Genomic DNA, 17,457 nt, shown 5'->3' with positions numbered 1-17,457 from the left:
ATCCGCAGCCCTTGACTGCACCCCGCCACATGCGGCACAACTGGAGCCTACACTGGTACCCCTCTCGGTAACCGCTCCAACAGCACGCCAACAGATCCGCCAAGCGATCATCTCGACCCTGGGCTCCACCTGCTGCAACCCCACACCTGGGTTCCCAGCACCCCCGGCACGCTCACCGGCTAATCCCCTCTGGTCCCTCCTGATACGCTTGCGACCCTCTGACGTACCTCCTCGTGGAACTCTGGACCACACACTCGCTGGCCTCAAGACCCGCCCGACAATGACCACGACCACGTCCCCGTCCACGACCAACTACTCAAACACCTTAACCACTGATCTTCCAAGAGCAGAGGCTAACAAGCAGAAAACAAATCAATACCACACAAAGAAACATAACAATAACTCACCGTGGAATCTCATTGAAGGCTCGAAGAGGATGTTCTAAGACTCCATGCCACACACAATTGACTAACTCACATAATCAATTCAAGCATGCAAATCCCAAACATCTACAGCACAAAGCCTAGTGAACCCAAACCTAGAACCATAAGGGCTCTGATACCAAAATGAAACAACCCGACCCCTTTTTTTTTAATAATTAAAAACAATATATAATTAAGCATCCCATACTACTTAATTAGCCAACCCAAACCACAACTCAACATTAAACCAGCAATAACATTAAGCACAGCGGAAACATACCAATAATACAAAACCAACAAATCATCAATACAATAACATTCCTAACCATTCTATCCGGCAACCTACCATAACACTAACCAAGGTTCCAACAACATAACCAACAAATCCAATAACACACAAACGAGACCCTAGATCATCCTCCTCCTCATCGCCATGATTCCACGATCACACTTTTGCCTTTACCTGCACACCACAAACAACAATTGAGATGCGTAAGTATTATCATAAATACTTAGTGAGGCCGTCCTCCCATCTACTAGGTTATACACACAAGCATATGAGACCCTCATGTTTAAGCAAAACAAACAACACACAACAATACATCAAACCAGGAAAACAAGTCTCGGCTGAGACCAGTGTCGACCGATGCCTCACGGTGTCGATCGATACTACAAACAATGGTGTCGACCGATGCTAAACAGTGTCGACCGATGCCTCTTCTGCAGACACGATCTGCGCGAACACGAACGTCGAACTCCCCTTCCAAATCATCTCGAATCCGTCTCAAACTCACCCAATTACCTCGGAAATCACTGGGAATCACATAAGCAACGAACCCAAGCAACAAAACAACACAAACAGCAAAGAAAACACCCAAACAAGAGAGATCTCATGCTTAGATCAACCATGGTCAAGCACTCACCTTATCAACTGATTATAACAACCAATACAACCAGTTGAGACCCTCCTAACGTCTGAAACAGCCCAGAAACGCCCTACAACAAGCCACACAACCAAAAACGACTTATAGCAAAACTGGACAGAAACATCAGAAAAGAACAGTCTCAAAGACGAAACCCTAAAATAAAAACCAACCGTTAACTATCAAATCGCTCCGGTGAAAAGCTACCACTAGACGTCACTAAGCTTCCCACAAAATTTCAGCACGATCAAGCACAACACGAGACCACGATCTCAGTTACAATCTCCGATGGTCCCAACTCGCGTCTGAGAAAACGTGTCTCACGACACTGCCAATAACTCATCGAGTTTAAATCCAAATCTACTTCTGTAAAAAGGCGAATGACGATGAAAGACTTGGGAATAAACCTACCAAATTTCATTACCTTTGAGAATGATTTGATATGCCGAAACTGTTTCCTCCCAAACCCTAACGATTCTGATCTTTCTCCTTTAATCTCCTTCACACCACAATAGGCTCTCTCCTCTCTCTCTATCTCTGAAAACGGCGACAAGACACCCTAAAACCCTTAATTTGTCGCTTCTCCACTTATAACACGATTTAGGGATTTTCTTTGAACCATAATTAAAACGAACCGGACCAAACCAGAAAACATGGTGTCGATCGATACACCAAGGGTGTCGATCGACACCCACACCAAAACCTTAAAAATTGGTTCGCGGATGTTACAACATCTGACTGGAGTTCCAGCAACACCGGAGAAGATTCTTCTTCGAAGTTGTTCCCTTGAGACGATGGATGCGATGGATGAGATCGAGTTTGAGAGGGTCGAACTGGAGAAGGTGGAGGGACATCCTGAAGATTGGCCTGAGTCTGTGGATTGGAGTGGACTTCTTCTGAAGGAGTCCGGTGTAGTTCGGGTGGAGGTGGGTGTGTAAATGAGTTCTGAAAAAGTTGTTGCGGCGGAGGATAGTTCCGGATGTGGGAAGCTTATGACTGTCGTTGCAAACCGGCAACTTGTATTTTAGGCTTCTGCAGAGGAGGAGGATCTTGGACCGCCGGCGTGAAGTTGTACTAACTGGGCAGAATGTTAGGCCGTCAATTTGGTGTTGCCCCTCTCGGTCTCTGAGTAACGTTAGGAGCAACGTTAGGAGCAACCTTCCTCTTTCTTCCTCGATTCGGCATCTTGTTGGTGATTGATAGAGAGACTGATAGATTTGAAGAGACAGAGAAGTCGAGTTTGGATCGAGAGAGTAGGGTTTGAGAGAGGAGGAAGAGATGTTTCGAGAGGCAGAGAGGTTAAGGGTTTGTCTTGTGAGACTAGGGTTTCGTATAGGTTAGTGGTTAGTGGTTAATGGGCTTAGTTTAGGAATATTTAGGCCCTAATTAGTTAATTAGGAAGTGGATTTGGGCCTAAATTTAACCCAATTGTAAACTGTAACATTTAAATTATTTTGGTACAAATTATAATTACAGAATTAATTTATTATTTTGGTAAAAATTAATTACAAATTTAAATTATTTTGGTAAAAATTAATACTTAGTGAAAATTAATTTAAATTACAGATTACAAATATAACTTATTTGGGTTTAAATACTGAAACAAACTTAATATTATTTAACAAAGTACTTAACATATATTATATTACAAAGTTATTAATACTAATACAAGCTTAATATTATTTAACAAAATACTTAACATATATTATATTACAAAGTAAACTTAGTGTTTTATTTTATTTTTGACAAATAATGATATATATAGTATATTAAACATACTAAGCATATGGATCTTCGTCTTCTTCTTCTTCTTCGTAATCAAGATTTACTGGATTAGCTTCTTCTACCAAATTGTCGACTATAAGATCTTCAATTGTAATCATCAATACAGCATCATCAGTTTCTGTTTGCAGCAGAGCCGATTCGTTGTTTTCGTATTCTCCTGAAATGTTTCCTCTAGGATTTACTTTTAGAACATTGAGCCACTCCCGCTTTGGTTTCTTTATGTATGGATACGGAATATAGCAAACTTGATCCGCTTGAGATGCTGTTTGCAAAATCATAAATTAGTATGGATAGTTACATTTATGTGTAAATATCTAAATTATATGGAGTCTTTATGTACCTAGAATAAATGGTTCATATTTGTTGTATTTCCCCGATGCGTTCACGTCTAAAACACCACTATTTCTCTTCCGAGTGCCTCTTCGAGAACAGGATCATACCACTTACACTTAAAAAGTGTGATCTTCAAATTTACCATCCCCTCATATTCAAGTTCTATGATATCGATTATGTTCCCGTAGAAATCCGCGCCATCAGATGCACCAGTGTAATTTTCATCAGTAGCACATACACCTTAGTTACATGTCTTCCGTCCAGCACCGTGAGTCTGTGTATGAAACACATAGCCTCTTGTATAGTACACTGGCCAAGTTTTGACCTTGTGCAAAGGTCCATGCACTATCCCTTGAACCCAAGTAGGGAATGGATTTGTGGCGTTTCAGTATATAACCTGCATTTACATAAAAGCATGGCAATATATCAATATATTTTATATATTAAGTATAAATAAATGCATTGTTTGGTTTTGCAAGTTGTGTAGACATACATAATCTTTCACCCACACATGGTATTCTTCAGCTTGTTTCGTGGAGAGTTTTTTTTCGGTCAATCTCGGATATTTTGTAGAAAGAAAATCCTCGAACATACTAACAAAGCAACATATATATATATATATATATGTGAGAAATAATTGTGGATTTTCTAAATGAAAATGTAAGTTGAGAATCTTTTTTATATACCTCTCAATTGGTTGACAATAGTCACAATTTTGTAAAACATATGTATGGGCACATTGATAGTCTCTCTCTGAAAGCCATACTTCATGCATTTCCCCACTTGGACGACCGACGTGAGTAAATATATTAGGTACTCCAGGGACATGAAACACAGAGACTTCACCTTCATTGAATCTTGTTAACCTGATCAAATGAGTTAATTCAAATTAATGATAATATATAGTTATCTTCAAATATCTAAATTATATATGCATTTAATTACCGTGACTTTGTTTGTATATGATCGGCAAAGTAGTGCTCTGAGAAATAAGCAATCTCGTCATTGATATATGATTAACAATTGATCCTGCCGCAAATCTTTTGTTCTTTGCTTTTCCTTTCAACTTTTTGAAAAACCTTTCAAAAGAATACATCCACATATATTGTACAGGGCCTCCCAATTCTGCTTCATAAGGAAGATGTATAGGCAAGTGCTCCATCACATCAAAGAATGATGGTGGAAAGATCTTTTCTAAGTTGCATAAGATCAAAACAATGTTCTGCTTTAGAATCCGAACGCGACTTTTTTGCAAAGTTCTCAAGCATAAGTCCCTGAAAAATGCTCCAATCCCTACAAAATATATACTCAAATTGCATGTCTCACAAAATTAATATATTCATATATACTCGTTGTATAGAGTTAGAAATAGCGTAGTACCTGATAACGCAAGGTGAGCGTTCCGGTGTTGGAGTTCTGCGAAGATAAATGGAAGTAGTCGCTCCATAAAAACATGGAAATCATGACTCTTCATTCCTGAAAACTTGCCATTGACCAGATCAACACAACTAGCCAATTATGACGAATAACCATCTGGAAATTTCACCGCATGCTTTAAACATTCCAATAAACTTGTTTTGGCTTCCTTTGTCAATGTATATGCTGGGAATGGAGCTTTACCCTTCCTATCAATATGTAAGTGTGGTCGAGAACAAAATTGTTCTATGTCCAATCTTGACATGATGGTGTCTTTAGATTTACCTGCACACTCATAAGAGTATACAAGAAGTTGTCCACAAAATTCTTCTCGGTATGCATCACATCAATATTATGTAGAAGATTGAGATCTTTCGAGTAAGGTAGCGACCATAATATGCTTTCTTTGTGCCAATTATGTTCATTTCCATAGCCTGCCATCTTCTTTTCATGACCTTTACCACCGACGTCCCTGGTTTTTGGTGGATTTACACATTTCAAACGCTCGTAATAAACTTGCTCACCAGTTAAAGACTGCGGTGGATAATCGTTAGAAGCGTCTCTTCCCTTTAAGAAATCTTTTTTGTTCTTCCTTAATGGATGACCATGAGGAAGGAATCTTCGGTGACAGTTAATCCAACATTTCTTCCTTCCTTTCGGTAGATAAAACGACTTTGTACTTTCCATGCAAATTGGACAAGACAATTTACCGTGGGTGGTCCGTCCCGATAACATGTTGTATGCCGGAAAGTCGCTTATCGTCCACATCAGCACAACTTTTAGATTAAAGTTTTGATTCAAAGAAACAACGTATGCATCGACTCCAGTAGACCACAACTCTTTTAACTCCTCAATAAGAGGTTGTAGGAAGATATCGAAACTAGCTCGCGGATTATTTGGCCCAGAATTCAGAATTGTAAGAAACAAGTACTCCGTATTCATGCACATACCAGGGGGTAAATTATATGGAGTCAAGATCACAGGCCACAGCGAATGATTACAAGACATGCCAAATGGATTGAACCCATCAGTAAATAATCCAAGATAGACGTTCCGGGGTTCTTCCGCAAACCGAGGGTTAAGCTCTTGGAAATATCTCCACTCCGCCGAATGAGAAGGATGATTCATTACTCCCTCTTTTGATTGGTGCTCTGCATGCCATCTCATTGCCGCTGCAGTCTTTTGGCTCTGACATTCTTTTAACCTATCAGCAATAGGTAGATACCACATACAACTATATGGTACTCTTTTTCTCCGTCGGTCCTCCTTAGGCTTCCATCTTGGTGAACCACAAAATAGACATGTCTCTTCCTTTTCGTCTTCTTTCTAGAAAATCATACAATTGTTAATACATACATCAATTGTATAATATAGAAGGCCTAAATTACGCATCAATTTCTCTGTCTCGTAATGTGAACCGCTAGACTGGTTGCCTTCTGGTAAATAATCCGTCAAAATTCCGCAAACCGAATCCACTAACTTTTCACTCATATTATACTCCGCCTTATTTTGCATGACTCGAGCAGATAATGACAATTGCGAGTGACCTTCACGACAACCATCATATAAAGGAGTTTTTGCACTATCTAACAAGTCGTAAAATTTCTGCGAATGGTTTTGTACCGGTTCTTCCACATTCTCATAACTATCATTTTGATGATAATTATCATCTAAACCCACATTATAACGAAATGCATCATTCACCATATCCACATATGGATCTTCTACTACATTACCCATTTCTTCATGACTCCCATCATACGTCCTATCATTGTAACTACTTCCTATATCCAAATAGATTTCTTCTCCGTGGTTATACAAAACATAATAATCTGGCATAAATCTAATATTAAAAAGATGACTCATAACTCTTCTACCCGAGAGACATCTATTGTTCTTGCAAACACTACATGGACAGAGAAACTTACCGCCATTATTCTGAACTGTATCTTGGCTACTTGCAGACGATCAGAATTGGTCCACTTCGAATTCAGATGAAAAATTTTCTGTTACTTTATCAAACCTTTTGTACATCCACTCTCGATAATTACCGCCATTACCACCATAACTGTAATATCCCGCCATTATATATATAAATATTTTGTTTTTTTTTTTTACAACTATATATTATTTTTTTGGGAGAAAATATAAGTTTTTATAAAGCCAAACTTGTTTTTTTTATTTAGCATTTTTTTTTTTGGGAAGGAAAGACACTTGTGTCGGAATGAAGAAAACAAATGGGTGCAATTCGTTTTTATAGATTAAACCTAGGTGACTAATAGGCTACTACTTAATAAAAGTTGGTACACCAACCCCCACATGAAAAACATGTTTTTTTAACTGTCTTTTACGACTATTTGGCGACTACGGGGCGACTATTTTATGACTCGCAGCAAGAGTCACAGAGCAGTTGCCAAATATACGACTATCAGCTGTGGTCGGTACCGTAGTCGCTATTTGATGACCATCTTACGACTATCTTATGACTCACCAAATGTGTCGCACAATAGTCGCTAATTTAACGACTATAATACGACTGTCAGCTGTGGTCGGTACGGTAGTGACTCAGTAGTGACTAAATTACTGTAGTCACAACGTAGTCGCAAAATAGTCACTATTTCGTCGTTATTTTTGGCGACTACAAATGTAGTCGCTACTTGTAGTCGCTAATCGCCTGTTTTCTTGTAGTGTATGTCTTGAAATTATTTCAGCATAGGCTAAATTTTCTTTAATTGTCTTGATCATTTCATCCCTCTCTCTCTTTTTTGTCTCAAGCACCGTACGAATGTCAACGTATTTGCTCTAGGACCATCATTAAGGCAAACTCTTTCTGTAGAGTATGCTTCGTCTTACATTACCAAAATTTACTAAAACTCACCAAATTTCAGAAATCTAGAGGACTGACCACCGCCACCTGTGATATCAAGTCATTCTCTATCCCAGCTGTAGTCTCCGCCAGCTCCTCTCTCATAGCGTAACACCACACCATGCACCAAAGTCCTCAGGTCATCGTGAAAAGCCAATAGGAATCTCCGCAGCTTAGCCAACTCCCGCTCCAACGACCGACAATCATACATTACAAGCCGATGGAACTCCACGTTAACCTCCAAGAACCGCGCCTCCTGCGGAAAATACAAGGCGTTGAACTCTCACACAAAATCAATCTAAGTCATCTCCTGCTGCACTCTTTGGACCATCATAGACCTCCACCACACACGCGCATCTCCCGACAGCTAGTGCGCTGCCAAGTCCACCCAATAGTGGTCGGGAAAATGAAGTGACTGAAAGATGTTCTCCATGCGCTCCCTCCACTCATCTGCCACACTCGGGTTCGTACTCCCAGGGAAGTAGCCCGCACCCACATGCCGTAGCAGCACTAGCATCTAGACATACTTGGAATCAACTACTTCGGCCCTCGGCTGCACGTCTGCCTTTAACCCAGCCATAGTCAGCACCAATGGACCCTACCCACCAACCACCGGCAGCACCATCGGAGCCTTCCCACCAACCACTTGCGGCACCATCGGAGCCTGTCCATCAACCGTTGATGGCACCATAGGATCCTGCACGCCAGCCGCTGGCAGCACCACTGCTGGAAGCCACGCCAACACCTGAGCCAGCAAGCCTGCCAGGACATCCTCCCGACGTGGAGCACCATCCGCTGCAACCCCCACACATGGGGAAACACTGGTTCCGATGCCGAGTCCATCAGCCCTGCCAATACCCATACCAGCCAAGTCCCTAGGCTCTCTAGTATGAACCTGCGACTCTACCTCCTCCTCATTAGCCATGCTCTGGGTTACACTTACACTGACCTTGGGAACCTGTCCCCGACCACCCCCATGACCACGTCCACATCCACGACCAGCAGCTCCAACATCTCTAACAATCTGTACCACCAAGAATAGAAGGCTAAGCAAACAAAACGATTCCATACTACAAAAGGAAATACAAATTACCGTGGAATCACATTGAAGGCTCAAAGAGGATGTTCTATGACCCCATGCCACACACAAGCACTCAATCAAACATCCACAACACAAAGCACACAGCAAACCCGTACCTAGAACCGTAATGGCTCTAATACCAGACTGAAACAATCCGACCCTTTTTTAATATATATCCTATAATATCTAGTGATCTCATACTCACTATCAACCTGGCCCCAATAAAACAATAATTTGGGGATAACATAAAAACAATTCCAATAATCTAATAATGAATAAACGAATAACCATAGTTCCAACATCTTAAACATGTCACAAAAAAATTCATAGAGTCAGCAACCTAGCATCTGTTCTAGACAACTAATTTCCACTCTAGCATCCTAACAGAAGCACAAAGCAAATAACCGAGCATCTAGAACATCCTCCTCTTCATAGCTTTGATTCCACGATCACACATAGCCTTTACCTGCACCATAACACAAAAGAGAGGCGCAAGTATTACTATAAATACTTAGTGAGGCAATCCTCCCATCTACTAGGCTATACACACAAGCTATAAGATCTCTTCATGCCACAATCAACAAAAAAATAAAACAAACCTGGCAATACACAAGCAATAACAACATCAGCCGCCTCTTGAGGAGAGTGTCGACCGACACTGGCCACTTGGTGTCGGCCAACACTGGCCACCTGGTGTCGACCGACACTGGTCACCTGGTGTCGACCGACACCAAACTCAACATTCCTAAAACCCTAGCAGTGTCGACCGACACATCCACATGGTGTCGACCGACACTCGCCAAAGTCCTCGAGCCGTCCTCACGTTGGTGTCGACTGACACTGATACCGAGCATCGAGTTCCTTTGATCTCCAGCTCTGAATTCCGTCTCCAAACACCTCACATGCGTCCAAGGCATTCCCATGAGTGAACCCAAGCCTTAAGAGCCAAGAAAAGCACATAAGCACCCAAAAAAATCAATCACACATCACACAAAGTCAAATATACAGAGATCTTAGCTTAGATAAGCCAAGGTCATGCACTCACCTTTGCAAATTAGAGACATATAAACCCAAAGGACGAAGCTAGCACTACATCAACCTTCCCCACACGTCCTTAGCCTCATATCCATGCTCTCCAAGAAGAAAACTCACCAACAGAAACAAGAATCTCTAGAAGACTCAAGAACATTCACATAGACTTTTCTCTCTTCTCTTTTTTCACTCTAGAACGTGTCAAAAGCGGCTAAAAGACTTGGGAAGTCGACTTTTCCCAATTAAACTCGAGTCTTAGGGTTTCCTAAATCGATCACACAAACCGAGTATTAAAATTGAACCGGTTTTATCGACCACTTACGGTGTTGATCGACACCACCTATTATGTCGATCGACATTCCTACCGAAATCCCAAATTTTGGTTCACTGGTGTTACAAGGAAAATATATTATTCATATTTATTTGGTCTACTGTTCAGTTTTTTTGGCAATCAAAGGGACCAAAAATTAAAAAGAAAGCAACTTGCACTTTCATGATGCACATATGCCACATGGCAATCACTGAGAGCTTCTTTTTGGGTGGTGGCTCTCTACTTTATTGGATAAGATTATGTTTTGGTTTCTTGCATGTTATAACACGTTTAAAATCATCTCTAGTGCTTTGTTTGCCATTGTGAGATAACCAAAATAATAAATAGGATGAAGAATATAATTTGAATAAATTAGAAGAATAGGATTAGGGATAATTGAAATGACAGTTTTAGTGTTTTGATAGTAGGGGTGGTTAAGGAGGATGGTGGTGGCCGGTGGCCAGAGGTGGCGGCGGTGGCCGGGGGTTGCAGCGACCGGCGGCCGGAGGTGGCGGTTTCCGGTGACCGGCGGCCGGAGGTGGCAGTTTCTGGCGACCGGAGGTGGCGGTTTCCAGCGATCCGAGGTGGCGGTTTCCGACTATCAGAGGTGGCGTTTTCCGGCGACCGGAGTTGGTGGTCAACAGTGGTGGTGGCTGGAGGAAATCTAAACCCTAGAGCTTAGCCTATTGGGAACCCTATGGGCGATGGTGGTAAAGAGGTGAGGATGGTGGTGATGATGATAGGGAGTATGGGTGGTGGTGGCAAAGAAGTAAAGGTGGTGAGGGTGGTGGTTAGCACAAGGACAAAATGGTATATAATACACAAAATATATGGAATATGACCTTTAAGTGGTTATAATGGTCAGTCAGTTAAATATAGTTTTTTTTTTGGGTTATTGCTGCCAAATTCCCTTTAAAGTTCTCTATATATTAAAGAGAGAACAAATATCAAATAAAATTATGATTATTTTAAAAATAAAATACCATTATAAAACATAAATAGAAGATAGATAGAATGATACATTTTTTTCTTTAAACATCATCATTAGTATATTTTTGTTTAAACAATATAAAGTTTTGGGCAACTACGGAAAAAAGAGAATTATAAATTTTTTATTTAAGTTTTAAGTGTAACTATTAATTATATAATTTAGTAACTGTGATTTGTTATAACTATTATTTTAAAATAAACTAGACTTTAACCCGCGGTATACCGCGAGACAATATTTTCATAACAAAAAAAAATGTATTTGTTTATTAATTTTGTTTCTTTTGTTTAGTTTTTAAGATTGTATAATTGTATTTTGATTGTTAATTCTAAAATCTGACCAGTTGTATACAGTAGACACGACCAGAGAAGACAATTATTTAATTTTGTTTATAATAATGTTAACCGTATCGAATTTCTTATGGTCATGAAAATATAAATTTTTAGTGCTTTTTAGATTTAACCGTGGAAGAATTATTCTTTCATTATTATAACCCGTAAGTTAATATTTTTAGATTTAACCAGTGAAAGAACTATATCCATAAAAGTTATTATGCAGTATAACGCAAATTAAATTATATTATAAATACTCAAATTTATTAGACTTAACCCGTGAAATAATTATTTTTACATTTTTATCAGCATATTAATAATAATTAAAGATTTTAATTGCTCATATCAAACAGTATAGTTATTAAAAAAAATATTAAGGTTTCCACATAATTTTAATATAAAATTACAAAAATAAATGAAAACATACAGCAACATATATTTAAAAGAAAAGTTTTTTAAATAACGACAATAGCATACAATAAGAAGTATCACAAAATATTTCTTGTTCACTGACTTCAGTATTGTCTCAATGTTACCCATGTAAATGTTGAATGTAATTGATATATTGATAATTAGAGAGAATACAAATATATACAAGAGTGTAGAAGCTATCTATAGGAAGTCAATATTCTACAGAGTAAATGTGAGAGATTGACAAGAATATGTGAGTAGTGTAATCAAAGGAATTAGATGATTTGATTCTTCTGTAATATGCCCCCTCAAGATGGAGGGAGACTTCGAACTCCAATCTTGTGACATGCTCGTTGGAAACTCGGTCTCGACAATGGCTTAGTGAGAGCATCAGCTAGTTGATCTTGTGTTGAGACATGGGAGACCCGAAGTATGCCCGCCTGAATCTGTTGGCGAATAAAGTGATAGTCCAAAGCAAGATGTTTCATCCGGGAATGAAAAACTGGGTTTGCACAAAGGTATGTGGCACCTATATTGTCACAAAAGATGATAGGTGCAGTAGGCAATTGGACACCAACTTCAGTTAGAACAGAGCATAGCCACCGAATCTCGGAGGCGGTGATCGCAACGGCGCAGTATTCAGCTTCAGTGGAGGATCGAGCTACACCGCGTTGCTTCTTCGAGGACCATGAAACAGGGTTGCGACCCAAGTAGACAACATAGGCATTGGTAGAGACAAAATTATCGATATCACCAGCCCAATCCGCATCGGAGTATGCTTGAAGAGAAACTGCAGAGTTTGAATGAAAGAAAATACCATGAGTGAGAGTTCCTGCGAGATACCTTAACACCGCTTTGCTGCTTGCCAGTGCTCAACAGTCGGACGATGCATAAACTGTGACAGACGGTTGACCACATAGGCAATATCCGGTCTAGTGAAAGATATGTATTGCAGACTTCAAACAACAGAACGATACGGTTTGGCATCATCAAGAGGAGTTCCTCCATGGAGAGTAAGTTTCGGAGATACAGGAAGAGGTGTAGCAACCGGATTGGCATCAGACATGTTATGTGCAGCAAGGAGGTCAACAATATATTTTCATTGCATAAGATGTAAACCAGCTTTAGTGCGTGTGGCTTCAATACCCAGAAAATAACTCAGATCAGTTGGATCCTTAATCGAGAAACGAGTGGCAAATGATTGAAGCACTTGCGCAACAAGCTTGGGATCATTACCAGTGACCAAAATATCGTCCACATAAACCAAAATATAGGTAAACGTATTGGCTGTACGGCGAATAAACAAAGAAGTATCCGCAAGAGAATTGGTAAAACCTGTTTGAAGAAGATGATTCTTGAGAGAAAGATACCAGGCACGGGGAGCTTGTTTGAGACCATAGATTGGTTTCTTCAGGCGGAAAACATAGTCAGGATGATCTTTGTATATAAATCCTTGTGGTTGAGCCATATACACCTCTTCTGTCAACTCTCCTTGTAGAAACGCATTGTTAACATCCAATTGTTTAATAGGCCAAGAGTGAGCAACTGTAACTTCAAGAACTAACCGGATTGTTGTAGATTTAATTACTGGACTAAAATTCTCTGCATAATTGACTCCATATTTCTGATGAAACCCCTTTGCAACCAATCGTGACTTGTACTGATTCAATTGACCATTTGGATGATACTTGGTGGTAAAGACCCATCGACATCCAATGACATTTTGTGTAGGATTGGGAGGAACTAAATCCCATGTTTGGTGAAGGTGTTGAGCATCAAATTCCACAGACATCGATCGACGCCACTTCTTATCCTTCAAAGCATGTGTTGCAGTTGACGGTTCTCGAGATTGTTTCAGAGCAGCAACATGTAGATTCAACTTGCGTTTTGGTTTAGTGATGTTATTTTTGGCTCTAGTTTGCATTTTGTGGATATTTGCAGGTGGTTCATGAGGTGGAGATTGGCGTGGTTGGTGTGGAGTGGTTATTTGGGTGGTTGCAGACGACGAGTCGGAGGAATCTGGGTTTACTGAGGCGGAGGAATGTCGGGTCTGATCTGTTGTTGTCGAATCATTTTGGGTATGAGCAGTGGGCTCAGTGGAAGATTGGGTTTGCTGGGCCGGGGATTGAGGCCCATGTGTATTTGGAGCAGTGGGCTCAGATAGGGGAGGAGAGAAAGAAGATTGCAAAGAGGAAGAAGATAATACCTAGGACGACGGAGGAGGCGGAGGAGCAGGGTGAAGACCAGTTCCGGGAATTCCACTTGGCGGTGATACTGGAACAATCGTGGGTAACGAGTTAGATACAAGACAGCTGTCGACATCTTCAACAAACCATGAAACACCAGCAGGAGCAAAGGGAAATCGAGTCTCATCAAATCGAACATGTCGAGATGTATAAATACGACCCGTGGGGATGTGCAGGCAATAATACGCGCTCTGCATTAGTGAGTAACCGAGAAAGACACACGGTTTGGAGCGACTATCAAGTTTATGTTGAGCATACGGTTGAAGCCATGGAAAGCAAAGACATCCAAAAATCTTCAGTTTATCATAATTTGGATGGGTCTGAAAAAGCTTGTAGAAGGGTGATTGGTTGGAGAGAACCGGCGTCGGCAGCCGATTAATCAGATACACAGCTGTTTGAAAAGCATAAGGCCAAAACTCCTTTGGAACGGATGCGGTGGATAAGAGTGTAAGAGCAGTTTCAACGACATGACGGTGCTTCCTCTCGAAGATACCATTGTGTTCAGGCATATGTGGAGGAGACGTCAAATGGGAGATACCATGGAGAGCAAGGTACGCTCGAAGAGCCAAGAACTCACCGCCATTATCAGAAAACAGGGTACCCATCTTTTGCTGAAACCGGTTTTCAACCAAAGGTTTGTATGCACTAAAAATAGCTTTGACATCAGATTTTTTTTTCATTGGATACAACCATGTATAGCGTGTGTAATGATCGACAAGTAGAAGATAGTACTTGTATTTATCGTGTGAATAGATTGGTGATGTCCACACATCAGAGTAAACATATTGAAGAGGATAAGTAGAGACAATAGTGTTTTGAGAAAATGGTAGTTTGTGACTCTTATTAAGAAGACAGTCGGAGCATGAAAACAACTTAGAAGAGGAACTCGAAACTGAAATAGGAAATTTAGAAAGCAAGGTGTTTAAAACGGAGGTAGATGGGTGACCAAGTCGTGAATGCCACACAGGAAGCGAAGCTTTTGAAAGAGTATAAGTGGAGAGAGCCTGGACTTGTGATGGAGAGACTGGCCAAACATAGAGATCATTTCTGGTCTTGCCGTGAAGAAGTGGAATTCCCGTTGCCAGATCCTTCACCTGAAAGAAAGCAGGAAAGAATTCAATGGAGACTTGGTTAGTGTTGCATAGGCGATAAACAGAGATAAGATTCCTATTGAATATCAGGGACACATAAAATTTTATGTAATTTGAGATCACGAGTTTGAGAGGGAAGAAGCCTTGAACCAATGTGAGAGATGGGTATAGGAGATCCATTGGCTACAACAACATCATCACCACCAGTGTACGGCTCATGGAGGGACATTTAGTTGAGGTCAGATGTCATATGGTGAGTGGCACCACTGTCAAGAATCCACTCGTTTGGATCATAAGACTAGCCAATAGCAAGGTTAGCTCGGGGCTGCCATGGTCGAAAAGGACTGGACTGGTTGGGAGACTGCGCTAGAGAGCGAGAGCGATATTGTGGGCACCATCGAGCACTATGGCCGTGTGTGTTGCAGATCTGAAACCGTCCTAAGTAAGGCCTGTGTCCACGATGTTCATCAGAACGAACCAGTCGTGAAGATTGATAGTTGGAGGAGGTTCCGTACGAGTTATTGTTATTGTTGTAGTGTTTCTTACCATTGTTGTAATGACCACCACGATGAGAAGCATTGTTGCGTTGAGTGGCGAGATTAGCAGAAACAGGAAACGTTGAGGAAGCAGCTTTAGAGAGAATCTTCGCCTCTTGATTGAGAAGACGTTCGTGAATGTATGTTAACGTGGGCGGTACATCACGTCCTTCAATTTGATCAGCTACAGGGCGATAATCATCAGGAAGTCCTTCAAGAATATAGTCAACCTGTTCTTCATGAGCAACCGGCTTGCCAAGAGTAGCAAGAGTGTCAAACCGAGTTGTGAAACCTTGAATAAATTCATCGATTGGCTTGCTGCCCTTCGTCCAATGCTTGAGTTGATCATGTAATTGTTTGATATGTCCCCAGCTGGGCTTGGCGTAGGTGGCTGCGAGAGTAGTCCATATCTGAGCAGGAGGAGTGGTACGAGAGAGGATAGGTTGAACAGCAAGGGACATCGATCCAAGCAAAGCACTATAAATGAGCTTGTCTTGTCGTTGCCATGTAACAAAGTCAGGATTTGGAGTGGTGACATTGTTGTTGATGACCTGAGGAGATGGAGCCACAGTGGAACCATAAAGATGACCAATAAGGCCATGACCATCAACAAGAGCATGAACTTGGAGTTTCCACATGAGATAATTTGTTGGTGTGAGCTTGGTGACATTAGTCATATTGAGATGAAGAAGAGTTTGATTGTTTGTGATGATGGTGTCGGCGGTAAGAGTATTTGGAAGAGCAGCCATGATGGCAAAGAAAGAAAAACAGAGAAAAAGAAAAATTTAGGTTATGGATCATAATGCTCTGATACCATGTAAATGTTGAATGTAATTGATATATTGATAATTAGAGAGAATACAAATATATACAAGAGTGTAAAAGCTATCTATAGGAAGTCAATATTCTACAGAGTAAATGTGAGAGATTGACAAGAATATGTGAGTAGCGTAATCAAAGGAATTAGATGATTTGATTCTTCTGTAATAACCTAAAGCTACAAATGCAAAATAATTGTAGACAAACATGTATTACACAAAGGGTCAGCAATAATTTTTAAACAAAAATTATCGATAAAGTACAAAAATATAAGGGAGATTAGGGAGGTACCAAGGAGTCTGACTCTATAAACCTTAAGGTTAAGGATCACATATATTGTAAGACAGACCCTCGTCTTAGATCCCGCCAGGCCACAACTACTCGATTTAAAACTTAAAACATATTTTGTATTTCTCTGATGAGTTAGACTCAATTATAGATTGCTATTTATAGAGAGGTTGGTTTGAGAATATATTGGAGATCAAGTAAAAATCTCAGATACAAATTTGGAAGATGAAGAAATCGCTCAATCACTATATGAATGATACATATAGTTAAGGGAAGTATACAAACAAATTATGTATTAATATAGTTATTATTCCTACAAATGATTTAGGAAATATTATTAATGTTATTGTGATAGCATGAAATATTAGAAATAGTATTCGATTTTATTGAAATTTTATTTGGAAAATAGCAATAACAATAACCATTAAGTGGAGATATTATAGGAAACTATATAAACCAATAGAAATCTTTTAGAAATTTAATTGATTTTTTTCGATTTTTTAGGAAATTATAATTAAATTATTAATGTAATCGATTTTGATTTTCCATATTTTACTTATTGTATTTTTGTGCAATTG

General features: G+C 40.1%; 1 protein-coding gene across 1 annotated transcript; it reads right to left on the bottom strand.

Moving 5' to 3' along the window:
• Positions 1–3,123: 3,123 nt before the first annotated feature.
• Positions 3,124–6,813, bottom strand: LOC147927418 (uncharacterized). Its single transcript, XM_087487453.1, has 8 exons — positions 6,808–6,813; positions 5,165–6,205; positions 4,844–4,946; positions 4,543–4,756; positions 4,202–4,329; positions 3,789–3,860; positions 3,578–3,703; positions 3,124–3,392 (listed from the first exon to the last, which is right to left on the bottom strand). Exons 1-8 carry the CDS (start codon positions 6,811–6,813, stop codon positions 3,124–3,126), a joined length of 1,959 nt encoding a protein of 652 aa, XP_087343579.1.
• Between the last annotated feature and the right edge of the window lie 10,644 nt (positions 6,814–17,457).

This window comes from Camelina sativa, chromosome 15 (genome assembly GCF_030686135.1).
Source record: "Camelina sativa cultivar CO46 ecotype springtype chromosome 15, ASM3068613v1".
NCBI classification, from domain to species: domain Eukaryota; kingdom Viridiplantae; phylum Streptophyta; class Magnoliopsida; order Brassicales; family Brassicaceae; genus Camelina; species Camelina sativa.
Note: the sequence above shows the minus strand (reverse complement) of the source record. Positions and strands in the feature narration are given on the sequence as shown.